Genomic DNA, 12314 nt, shown 5'->3' with positions numbered 1-12314 from the left:
CAGCCTGGAATCGTGGCGAAACCCAATCCATATCCCTGTGTCGTAAGAGGTGACCAGGGTTACGTCAGTAAGGGCATCTGGCATAAAACCTATGCCAAATCAGTATGCGGATCATAACAGATGATCCGCTGTGGCGACCCCTAACGGGAGCAGCCGAAAGAAGAAGAAGATTCCCCAATGGGAAGTAGTTGACAATGAGCCAGGTCTCACTTTTTTCCAGAGTGGTTTCAGAGATGTAGAGGTGTGAAGTTTTTCCAAGATCGTGCCTGTACCACATGACCTGTGAGGTCATGATTATCGATTCCATGTTCTACAGGAGGAGGCACTCCTATGGTGAAAATTTTGTGTCAATCAGACCAAGAATTGCAGAAAAATAAAATTCATACTGATTGAATCGAGTGTTGTACTTGTTGAATTATGACATCATAATTAAGTTACCGATGACATCGTCATTAACGCATCGTATTCCCCAAGGGGAGTACTTGACAATAATCCATGTTTCAATTTTTTCCATGGAGTGGTTTCGGAGGTTGAGGTGCAACCTTTTTTTTGATTTTTTTTTTTCCGAAGATTGTGCCTGTATCACGTGACCTATGACGTCATAATTATAATTAAAAAAAATTCTACAGGAGCAGCCGCTCGTATTCTGAAAACTTTGTGTCCATCGGGCTAACAGTTGCAGAGTAAATTTTTTTTTCTTCGATACTGATCAGATCAAGCGTTGTCCTTGTCGAATTATGATGTCATAATGAAGGCACCGATGACCATTATCGTCATCATCATCATCATATCTCATTCCCCAATGGAGTATTTGACAATGAGCCATGTTTCAATTTTTTTTCATTGAGTGGTTTGGGAGATATGGAGGTGTCACATTTTTCCAACATGGTGTTTGTACCACGTGACCTATGACATTATGAATAAAAAAATTCTACAGGCGGAGGCACTCCTATGGTAAAATTTTGTGTCAGTTGGACCAATGGTTGCCGAGAAAATTGATTTTTAAAACGCAGACACGTACATATGCCACACATATGCATGTACGCAACCGAATGCCTAACCCTGCTTTTCACTTCGCGAGTGTAGGGCAATAGGTTGATTACCAAGGCATTTTGGAGCACAATTTCAACCCAGTGTCAGAAAGCTGGGTCTCCGTCAAAGGTCATAGGTTTTGCAGCAGGACAATGACCCCGAACACACTTCAAAAAGCACCCTGGGATAATTCAAGCTAAAACGCTGGACTTTTCTGAAATGGCCAGCAACGAGTCCAGATCTAAATCCCATTGAACACCTGTAGGGAGATCTGAAAACAGCAGTTGGGAGAAGGCACCCTTCAAATCTGGGAGAACTGGAGCAGTTTGCACAAAAATAGTGGACCAAACTGCCAGTAGGAAGGCGTAGGAAGCTCATTCATGGCTATAGGAAGTGCTTGACTGCAGTTATTTTGTCCAAAGGCTGTGATACCAAATATTATGTCCAGGGTGTCAATTATTTTGTCAATGCCATTTATTTTTATTTTCTGATTTAAAAGGACATATTAAGTTCTGAATAAAAAACAAAGGTTCTGTAATATTAATAGTGAAATAAGGAATTGTGGAGACCAAATACTTTTGTCAATTTCAACTTATTTTTGGAGAAAATTGTGAGTTGTTTGGAAAAAAAAAAAAGTGCAAGGGTACCAATATTTTTGGCCACGATTGCATATGTATGTGTATGAATTTGCCCTGACCTGAACGGAATGGCGGAGTGATTTCCCTTGGAAGCAAACAACCGAGATTCTCAGGAGATTATGGTACGTCTGGGACGGGAGGGCGGCAAATGCACGAAGCAGATGGAAGCACAGCACAGGGGTTTGTACTCGAACCCACGACAAATAGACAACACATGCAACTTAAAATATACATGGGGATTTAATGAAAATGGATCAAATATTTACAAGGGTAATAAAACGTGAGGTCAACTAAAGGCTAAAGTTGAGGCACCTCTACACACTGACTTTAATACAGACAAGGGGAAAACAAAAGAAAAGCAAATCCTCCCTTTATTCTGGCACTTAGCTTTGTCCAGAGATGGCCTTTATTACCTCCGCCACCGAAGGTGAAGGAGGTTATGTTTTCACCCCTTTTTGTCTGTTTGTCTGTGTACAGGATATCTCAAAAAGTTGTGGACGGATCTGGATGAAATTTTGTGGACAGGTTCAGTGTGTGACGAGGGCGAACTGATTTGATTGTGGTGAAGATCCGAATCCGAATCTGAATACGAGTTGTATAATTTTTGAAGTGATTCTTCACCATTGAGAAATCGGGCAAAAAACGATATAGTGCTGTATAGCATGATATTTCAAAAATGTAATGGGCCCCGATATGTTCTCGTGGATCAGGCATGATGTGGCGGAGGTATGCGCTCTACCGAGTGCCCTTCTCGTTTTTAATATGAAATAGGAAAAGCCAAGAAATGAATGAAACTCGGTAGATTAGAAAGGTTCTTCTTCTCCTTCCTCATTGTGTCCGGTATCGGCTGAAGCATGCGTTGAAGCAAATTTATTTTTCTCTCCGGTTTGTTATCCTCGTTGCCTTTGGTTTCTAATGTACAAAATATATCAGGAAATGAAAATTGCTTTTCCTTTTATTTTGCCGAATAGACCCAAACACGGTTGGCTATCGGGTTTCTTCGTCTTCATTTTGGGACCGGCATCGGCTCGAGCATGCGTTAAACACCAACAAATTTTTATCTCCCAAACATTCAATGGGATCGGCAGGGGACATATATTGCAAAGCAGTTCTTGGTCTTGTTTATATTTGTATTGATATATTTAAATGGGTATAATTCTCATTTTGGGTGTCTCACCAAAAATGCTTTTGCAGGACTGCATAATTTATGGTGAGTTGCACGTATATAATAAACCACTTGTCAACGCACCGATAGATTCAAAAAGGCCTTTAAAAAATTCCTGTAAATGCAATTGAGATGCTCTATTTCTGCAAGGGACAGACTGCTGATGCATCAAGTTAGCTTAATGCATCATTTACCATTGAGTGGCAGACATGAACAGAACAACAATGCCATGTTAATTTTACCTGCCCATTGTTCAACCCTCCTTGTCACTGTTGACCAGTCAGATTTGGTGCAATGGTTATGTTGAACAACATATTACATGGTTTTATTAGTAACGCTAATGATAAATGTAAATGCACTTGGCTGCATACAAATTGTCAAATGTGTTTGGCATTTCCCAAAGATGTGAAGATTGTTCTGTTGGATCATTGTCAAAGTTAGCTCTCAGAAAGGTGCCAGAAACCAATGAAACATCGATCTAAAAAGGGGCATTGCGATAAAGTAATGGCAGCTCAATTAATCATGGTAGTGTCGCTTTCATATTTGTAATCTCGATCGACGTTCGCAGTTAAAGGTTTCTTTTTTAAATACTCGTTGATTCTAGCAGTTTTGCAAACGAAGGCAAACATTGAGGGTGGAATTTTACCCACTGCAAAATATGCCGAACTTGAGGGGGCTAGTTTTACGCTGTTTCTGTTGTATACATGAATTGCATGTATATTTGGACACGGTGGATGGCAGGATAGCTTGGAGGTACGCACACTCTCCTTTGAGATATCTTGCCTGCATTTGAATCTCGACCCAGATGTAAACTGTGTTTCTGGTGCTTCGCATGTAGGGTGAGGCATCAATGTGTGTGTCCTCCGTTGGATGAACCTTAAACGGAGGGACCTGTCTGCTAGCACTGATTATTGGTGGACAGTTAAGATCCCACAGAGTCATTTATGAAGAGTGGGTGAGTTATCGCTGCAAGCACCCTGCACATCTTCCTCCACCTTGTCAAGTGTCTTGCATCAGAGTGGTGACACCATTTGGAATTGGTTCTTGCAAATTATTTTGCAATCATTGTGTGTGTGTGTGTGTGTGCGTGTGTGTGTGTGTGTGTGTGTGTGTGTGTGTGTGTGTGTGTGTGTGTGTGTGTGTGTGTGTGTGTGTGTGTGTGTGTGTGTGTGTGTGTGTGCGTGTGTGTGTGTGTGTGCGCACACGCACACGCACACACACACACACACACACACGCACACACACACAAACACGCATTTCAAACTTGGGGTTCGAGGTTTCCCACAAGGGGAAGCGCTCGTGTTCCTCCCAAACGTCTGGTCCTGAGGCCACCAGCGGTGAATAAATCTGCGGCCTGGCGGGTTGCTCGTCAACCACAAATGCAGGTTGGTACTGCCAATCCTGGCAGGGTTCTGATTACTTAATGTGTTACCTTTCTTTTGAATTGGCGGGATCAAGGGGAGCTCATGCCCTCGATATGTCCTTGTATTTTCTTGCTTGATAAGATGCAGCCAAGCGGAGCTGCCAAGTATGCATCAATTAATGTGTTGAGCCAATCGGTGGGGTACAACTTCACAGCTAACAATACATGCCGACTATATTGGACCAATGGAGGAAAGGACAATTAAGACAGATTTGAAAGCATAACCAACTTTCAATTTATTTACACGCACGCGCAAGCAATGGTGAAAACCCCATATTTACAGCATTTTATTCACCAAGCAAGCAATCATTAAAGTGAGTATTTACCGGCAAAAGGCAACAGGCACAGAAGAGCGGACTTGACCCAAACACGTATTCTTTGACAATATTATTTACGCAAGACATATGGCCATCATTAAGTTTGGGAAGAAGAAGAAGACGACAAGAAGAACTGAAAACAAATAAAAGAATGGAGTGTGGAGTCGACTCCTTCCCAAACCTCGCACAACCCAACGGGGCTTTGCCGGTCTAAATATACTGGTGGGAGGAGAGGGGGAAGGATGGGGAAGATTGGGGCTGGAGTGGCGATGCGGTGCGAGGGGATGTGCAGCCACAGCCAGGATGTGCAGCCAGTTTCTGAGGCGTCCATCACCAGTAGGCAAGTCCTCTCCGACGTCCGAGATGTGCCAATGGTATGCCGCTCCGTTTCTGCTGTGCACCCGGGACAAGCGACTTCACACAAACTAAGCTGTATTCTGGGCTTTCTATTCTCTTCAACACAGGGTTCCTTCATTCTCTTCTCTGCACTCTGTGCTCCTTTCTGATCTTGTTCGAACAAACTTTCAGGTGACTCCGTTCTGTTCACAATCTTGGATTTCTTCTCCCCTCAGGATATCTTTCTCGTTCCTTCTTGTGCGAGCCTTTTTCTCGTTGGTGCGCATCCGATGGGGTTGTGTCCACAACGCAGCTTTTGGAAAATGCCACTGTCCCTGAGGGAGCCTTCAACGCAGCCCTCAGCCCGTCCCTTGCGCGTGGAAGAAGTGGAAGGTACCCTCAGCCCGTCCCTTGCGCGTGGAAGAAGTGGAAGGCACCCTCAGCCCGTCCCTTGCGCGTGGAAGAAGTGGAAGGCACCCTCAGCCCGTCCCTTGCGTGTGGAAGAAGTGGAAGGCACCCTCAGCCCGTCCCTTGCGCGTGGAAGAAGTGGAAGGCACCCTCAGCCCGTCCCTTGCGCGTAGAAGAAGTGGAAGGCACCCTCAGCCCCTCCTGCGCATGCAAAACATCCTTGCTACTATACGTACTGTTCGCATGCGAGAAGTACCATACTTGACTGCGTATGGAAAGAGCGTTGTACACGACACAGCAAAAAGTATGCGGACACCCCTTCCAATTCGTGGAGTCGGCTATTTCAGCCACATCAATTGCTGACAGGTGTATAAAATCAAGCACACAGCCATACAATCTCCATAGTCAAACATTGGCAGGAGAATGGGCCGTACTGAACATCTCAGTGACTTTCAACGTGGCACTGTCATTGGATGCCACCTTTATAACAAGTCGGTTCATCAAATTTATGCCCTGCTCGAGCTGCCCCGGTCAACTGTAATTGCTGTTCTTTTGAAGTGGAAACGATTGGGAGCAACTATATTTCAGCCGCGAAGTGGTAGGGCACACAAGCTCATAGAATGGGACCACCAGGTGCTGAAGCGTGTCGCGCAGAAAAATCGTCAGTTGTCGGTTGCAACACTCACCTCCGAGTTCCAAACTGCTTCAGGAAGCAACCTCAGCACAAACACTGTTCGTTGAGATCTTCATGAAATGGGTTCCCATGGCTGATCAGCCGCATAAAAGTCTGAGATCACCATGTGCAATGCTAAGCTTTGGCTGGAGCGGTGTAAAGCTCACCGCCATTGGACTCTGGAGCAGTGGAAACGCGTTCTCTGGAGTGATGAATCACGCTTCACCATCTGGCAGTCCGAAGGACGAATCTGGGTTTTGGCAGATGCCAGAAAAACGCTGCGTGCCCGAATGCATAGTGCCCTCTGTAAAGTTTGTTGGAGGAGTAATAATGCTCTCAGGCTGTTTTTCATGGTGTGGGCTCGGCTCCTTGGTTCCAGTGATGGGAAATCTTAACGCTACAGCATACAATGACATTCTAGATGATTCTGTTCTTCCAACTTTGTGGCAACAGTTTGGGGAAGACCCTTTCCTCTTTCACCATGACAATGCTCCCGTGCACACAGCGAGGTCCATACAGAAATGGTTTGTCTCTGGAAAAGCACGGGTGGATGGTGAATCTTTGTTGAGGTGAGGTCTTGTTCGACCCCTGTGAGTATGTGTACTGTTTGATCGTGAGTTGGACCGTGAGTACATGTATTAATTACTTATTATTGGACCTTGACAACGTCTATTAATTACGGACTATTGGAACATACCTTTTATAACCATAGACCCTTTGAGACCCTTTTTGACTCAATGGAGTCCTTGGTCCCATTAGATCCTGGAGACCACATTCAACCTTCTGTCCGAGGGCCTTCTGCAATAACACTTGAGGGTCACCAGTCATGATCAAAAGTCCCCACATTGGTAAACCACCTCAGTACCAAGCTTAAAGGACACAAAATATATTTACTAATTTACATTTCTTTCTTTTCAGGTTCTGCTCACCTGAGTTGGTCACAGAGAGAAAGTCTCTCAAGGTGAAGGGAAAAGTCCCACGTGGTAGAGGTGTCCATGACAACAATTTCTCCTATTATATCAACTGGGATACTTTTGTGATTTTATTATTGCCAAACCTCAGGAATTTTTCAAGCTATTGGATTTAAACTTGCACAGATTATTTGTACATATGTGTATAAAGTCTGGTCAAAGGTTAAGGTCAATGCCATCCATCCATCCATCCATTGGGACCATACTCTGCACAGAGTGTTGGTGCTGCTGAAGCAGTCTCCTTGGCTATTGAATGCCATCCAAAACATGTAAAACACCTGCTAGATGGCAATTAGAAAATGTATCAACCAAATTTGTTTTGCACAACATTCCATCATGTGAAACACTTGATAGGTCAAATTTTCCAAATTACTGTCTGTTGCAACTATTGCTTATTTGGATGTTACAAGTATCATGCTATGCATGCCATCTTTCTTGTTGGTATGTATGTTTGTCTGTCTACCCACATAATGTGTTAAAATAGGCCATAAACGCCACATTACACATTCGATTTTATTTTTATTTATTCATAGTCAACTGAGTACCTCTATAAAGTATGTACTATTGGAATGCAAGTATTTCTATAAGGGACGTACTTTTAAGAACGTGAGTGCATCGAGAACGTAAGTACTATGAGAACGTGACCGTCTCCAAAATGCATATGACAGGAATGTGAATCGATAAAATAAAACCAAAAAGTTCTGTTTGCTGTATGAACACGAACCTACTTCGTCAATCCATCGTCAACACACCACACAAAGCAAGTCATGATAAGGGTCTGCAATCTCATTGTTTTTGTTTTTTTTTGACTTTGCATTGTGATGCTAAGCAACTCAACGTAAATGACGTATTTTTTGACTGCCTTTTATTCGTGTTTCTCCATTTCTTCTTTTACAATCTCAGCCTTTTTATACCGATTTGTGTGATGGGTATATCTGTTCACATATGATTGAGCTTGTGGTTTGGGAGGATGTCAAATTCAATATAACGTTGATCGTGTAACCCTCTTGTACGTAACTTGGTTGTCCTCCAGGATATGCATCATGTTTTGTGACATCTTTCAACCCAAAATGTTCAAAGCACTTGCTTACCTTAACAGCCTCATGGTTCTACACTGGGCAGTGATATTATTGGCAATGGATGTAGATTCCCAAGGAGGTATTATTTATTGTGATCAATGAGTGTTGTCTGCTTTCAAAGCAAATATGCAAGTTTTCTTTTGAATTTACATCAACTCCAGTGTTGCATAGCTGTGTATTTTGTATAGGTGGGTTGAGCTGTGTTTGCCTGAAGCAGATTTTGATGTATTGCAGGTGCGGATCCACACACGGTGCTGATCTGTGAGCTGTGCAAACAGCGACTCACAATTGACATTCCAGACTTTGACATTTACCGTCTCTATCAACAGCACTCCTCTACACAGGTCAGCTTCTAATGATTCCCGATGGTGTGAGCAACGATGCATTCATTCTGTGCTCTTGTAAAGCAGCTTGGTCTTGGTCCACGGTCTACAATGCATATCCTTTGGGGATGTCAGAAAGATTGCTTCATTGGTCTCTTTCATGTTACTTTGGAGCGATACATGCGTTCACCAAAAATAGGTTTCATGTTCAAGTATTTTAAAGAGAACATGAAATGTACAATGTCCATGATGTGTGGGTATATTGTTATCATCGTTGACATGCAAGTATTTGTTTCAGGCATCGTTCACTCTCATCAAATGTTGCACTTCTGTTGCATTGTCAGTGATGTGGTTGCATTTTAATTTTGATTGGGCTGTATTGACAGGGTTTGTTGTTCCAACAACCTTTCTCGATTATCAGATGAAGAAACTGAGACATCTATAAATCTGCAAAACTTGCATGATCTCCTTTCTTTCTTATTTTTTCCTCTCCCCACCCCTTCCCCTCTAGGTTCAAGATAACTTTGTGTCCTCTGGCCTCTACCTGGTGTTACTGCTCCACTTGTGCGAGCAACGTTTTGCAGACGTAGCAAGTGCCCCACAGCAACGCCCCCGTTCTGGAAGAGTGAGTCCTTTCTTACTTTTTATCATTTTTTTTTGTCAATACCCAGATGAATGTTGTAATCTGTTGCTTCGGATGATGAATTTTTTTTTTTATGAGGATGTTTCTGAAAATTGCTTTCTTGCCTTTCTATGACCAATCAACAAATGTTGATGCATTTTTGGATTTCTATGTTGAACCTCCTTTGTTTTCATCAACTTCCAGTGTTAGCAGCTTGTACTTTAATACTTATATTTAGTACCCAGGTCGTCCCAATACATTTGCCTTACTGGCATGTTGTGAAGAATCCCTCATTCTTTCTCACCCATCAGTGCACCCCCCCTCCTTTTCCACCTTATTCCTTTTCCACATTGTCCTACTAATTATTATTTTTGGTCGGTACAAGTGCATACCTTGCCAGGAAAAAAAATCCCAGTAGAATTTTGTTTCCTGTGGTTTCCAGTTATTGCATGATGTGCGTTTCAGTTATTTCGTCTGGCACAGTTCTTGCAGCGACAACGGCAAAATGAACCTGAAAGTAGGTCTAACCTTGTCTTTCCAATGCAACTTGTGCACCAAGACTTGCATGTTATGTAAGCAGTGGCAGTCTATCTTTTACAATCCAGTTATTGTAAGGCTTGGAAGTCCCCCCCCCCAACCCCATTCCAATCATTTCATAAATTGATTTTGTATACCACAGTTAAATGTGGTTAATTTCCATGAAATAGTATTATATGTGACATATCCTATTTCAAGGAAAGTACATTCACATAACTTTTGTTTTGATCATTTCTTAATTAAAAGCTGAACTGACAAAATCGATTTTAACATTCCATTATTGTTGTTGCACTTGTGCTCTGTGTCTAAGTTGTAAATATGTAGAGGGGATGAAGATGGGTTGATAAATGCTGATGTGAAAATTTGCAGCTGAACAATGATTGATAGGTAGCCTTGCATATCACCAACGACAAAGTCCTGCCCCATTGAGGTGGGGACTGATGGCGCAAAGACCTATTTCAATGGCCCTCGTTGCAATTGTATACCACTAGGGGCCCTCGTGCTTTCCCACATCCAGGTAGTGGGGGAAAAAAAAGGAAACGCCAATGTGAAGTCACTTAAGGCGTAAGGCCACCACGTGTGACCAGCACAGTCTGTATGCACCGTGGCATAAGGCCGAGGTCACATTTGCTCTACGGCGAGGATACGGTGGCCGTACGCCCTCTGAATTGACAGAAACGTGCGGCGGCCGCAGAGAAACTGAGGTGGCCTCAGGGAGGCCCTACACCGTATGGCTATATTTTACAGGCCGTAGGGGTCGCCGTGGAATTATAGCGCGGAGTTATAACTTTTTTTCATTTCTACGTTCGCCGTAGCAATTCGACAAGCCAATACAAGCTATGACGTAGATGTGTTCTATGTCGACCGTACGTAGGACGTACGGTGTGCTTGCGTTATTCGTGCGGCTGCCGTAAGCTCTTCTCAATGAAAAATGAATTTTCCCAACCCCCCAAAAATTACGGTGGCAGCACTATTTCCACGGTCGCCGTACGGTGGCCTTGCGCTCTGTGTGACTACCTGCGGGCAACGCAGGGTTGACGCACGGTTCCCCTACGCCTGCCATGCACCTACGTACGGCATCCGTGGCAGTCTGCGTCAACCGTGCGTCCACCGTGCGCTACCGCTAGAGATCGGAGTATAGGTGTTTGCCTATACACAGTGGTGCCCCCAGAATCCCAATTTAATTCGTTCTAGGAGGCTGTTCGGATTGCAAAAAGTTCGGATTCCAAAAATATTTTCCCAATAAGAAATGATGGAGTGAATTGATCCGTTCGTGGACCCAAAGAAAACCCACTTTCAAGACACTTTAAACTGAAATTCCCCATGTTTAAGATAAAATAAGATGAGTAAATGACCTTCGGTGGCGGTGTATTGTATGTAAACTGGTACAATCACCACATCCAAAGGTCCACACAGGCTCGTGCTCCGGCCTGGGTTACGATCGCTCGCGCACTCTGCGAGAGCGCTGCCCCCAGGGCAGCTCATCAAACATGATGCCCACAGAACCACAGTCGCTTTCATCAAACGCATCGGGCTGACGTAATCATGGATATTCCAAATTACAACGGGTTTTGCTGTGAAATTCAATCCTTGCCCGACAGTCCGTCACACCACGTGATCGGATTGCTTTTTTTGTTATTAATTAAAACACAAGATGATTAAAAAAACAAACATCACAAATGAAGGTGAAAACACGAGGAAAGGCCTGTCACATTTGGTTCGGCGGCCGGAGGGTGTACAAAATGTGCGGGCACAAGTAATTATAAAGTGGCCGCAGTATTTCCACGGTCACACAATGTAGCAGTCACATATGTTTTTAGCAGCGTCTTACATAGCGAACGCTGTTCATCGAGAGCTCGGCGTTGTTGTTGTTGTTCTTCTTCTTCTTGTGAAGACAAAACCTTAATCTCTCGGACTCGGCTCTTGTGTATACAAGATCCGGATCGCCTTATATACTGAGCACATGTACACATCCTCACATAGACGGTGCCTTTTGAGAACGTCTAGCATGAACTTTTAAATATATTCGGACATTTGCTTTAAAGTTTCGAAAAATTGACGTTACTATTTAAAGATTATTCCATTTATCGTATTTTAATTTCGTAAATACATTATATATTTCGTAAATACACGATATATTGTAAATACATAAATACGTTATGACGGGTTTCGCTATTGGCTTCATGAAGACACGTGACGAAATATCGGAAGTTGTTGTTGTTGTTGTTGTTTTTTTGAAAAAAAATTTAATTTTTTTTTTATTTTTTTTTATTTTTTTTTTTGTTAGCCAACAAAACCTTAAGGTTTTGGACGCTGCTCTTGGACACATTTGTCCTTCTTATTTTTCGGGTAACAGCACGGCGTAGTTATAAATTGTGGAGACCGAAAACTTGGGTGTACCGTACGGTCTTTGATTTGATGTCGCACGGTGACCTGAGGGCGTTCCTGCGGCGGCCATATAATTTTGAAGGCAGACACAAGGTGCCCGCAAGGCGACCGCAGGGGGACCCTAAGCCGAACGTGCGGTCAGATGGACGGTAACGAATGGGTAATTTTTTTTTATTTATTTTTTTTTTTTTTAAACCAGTTCTTTTGTTTCGGCTTGTCGAATTTCTACGGCGAACGTAGAAATGAAAAAAGTTATAACTCTGCGTTAGAATTTCACGGCCACCTTACGACCTGTAAAATATAGCCATACGGCGTAGGGCCACCCTGAGGCCACCTCAGTTTCTCTGCGGCCGCCACACGTTTCTGTCAATTCCGAGGGCGACTGCCGCCGTATCCTCGCCG

General features: G+C 43.3%; 1 protein-coding gene across 1 annotated transcript in view; it reads left to right on the top strand.

Moving 5' to 3' along the window:
• MARCHF7 (membrane associated ring-CH-type finger 7) overlaps nt 1–12314 on the top strand; it is a 287445-nt gene that overhangs the window by 64329 nt on the left and 210802 nt on the right. The window contains exons 8-10 of the mRNA XM_085872142.1: nt 8277–8386; nt 8877–8990; nt 9453–9506. Coding sequence (XP_085728268.1) covers nt 8277–8386; nt 8877–8990; nt 9453–9506 — 278 coding nt within the window. The remainder of the gene's footprint in view (nt 1–8276; nt 8387–8876; nt 8991–9452; nt 9507–12314) is intronic.

Source organism: Eptatretus burgeri, chromosome 3 (assembly GCF_056783735.1).
Source record: "Eptatretus burgeri isolate ZD-2024b chromosome 3, Ebu_testis_v1, whole genome shotgun sequence".
NCBI classification, from domain to species: Eukaryota; Metazoa; Chordata; class Myxini; order Myxiniformes; family Myxinidae; genus Eptatretus; species Eptatretus burgeri.
This window is presented reverse-complemented; position numbering and strand designations above follow the sequence as displayed.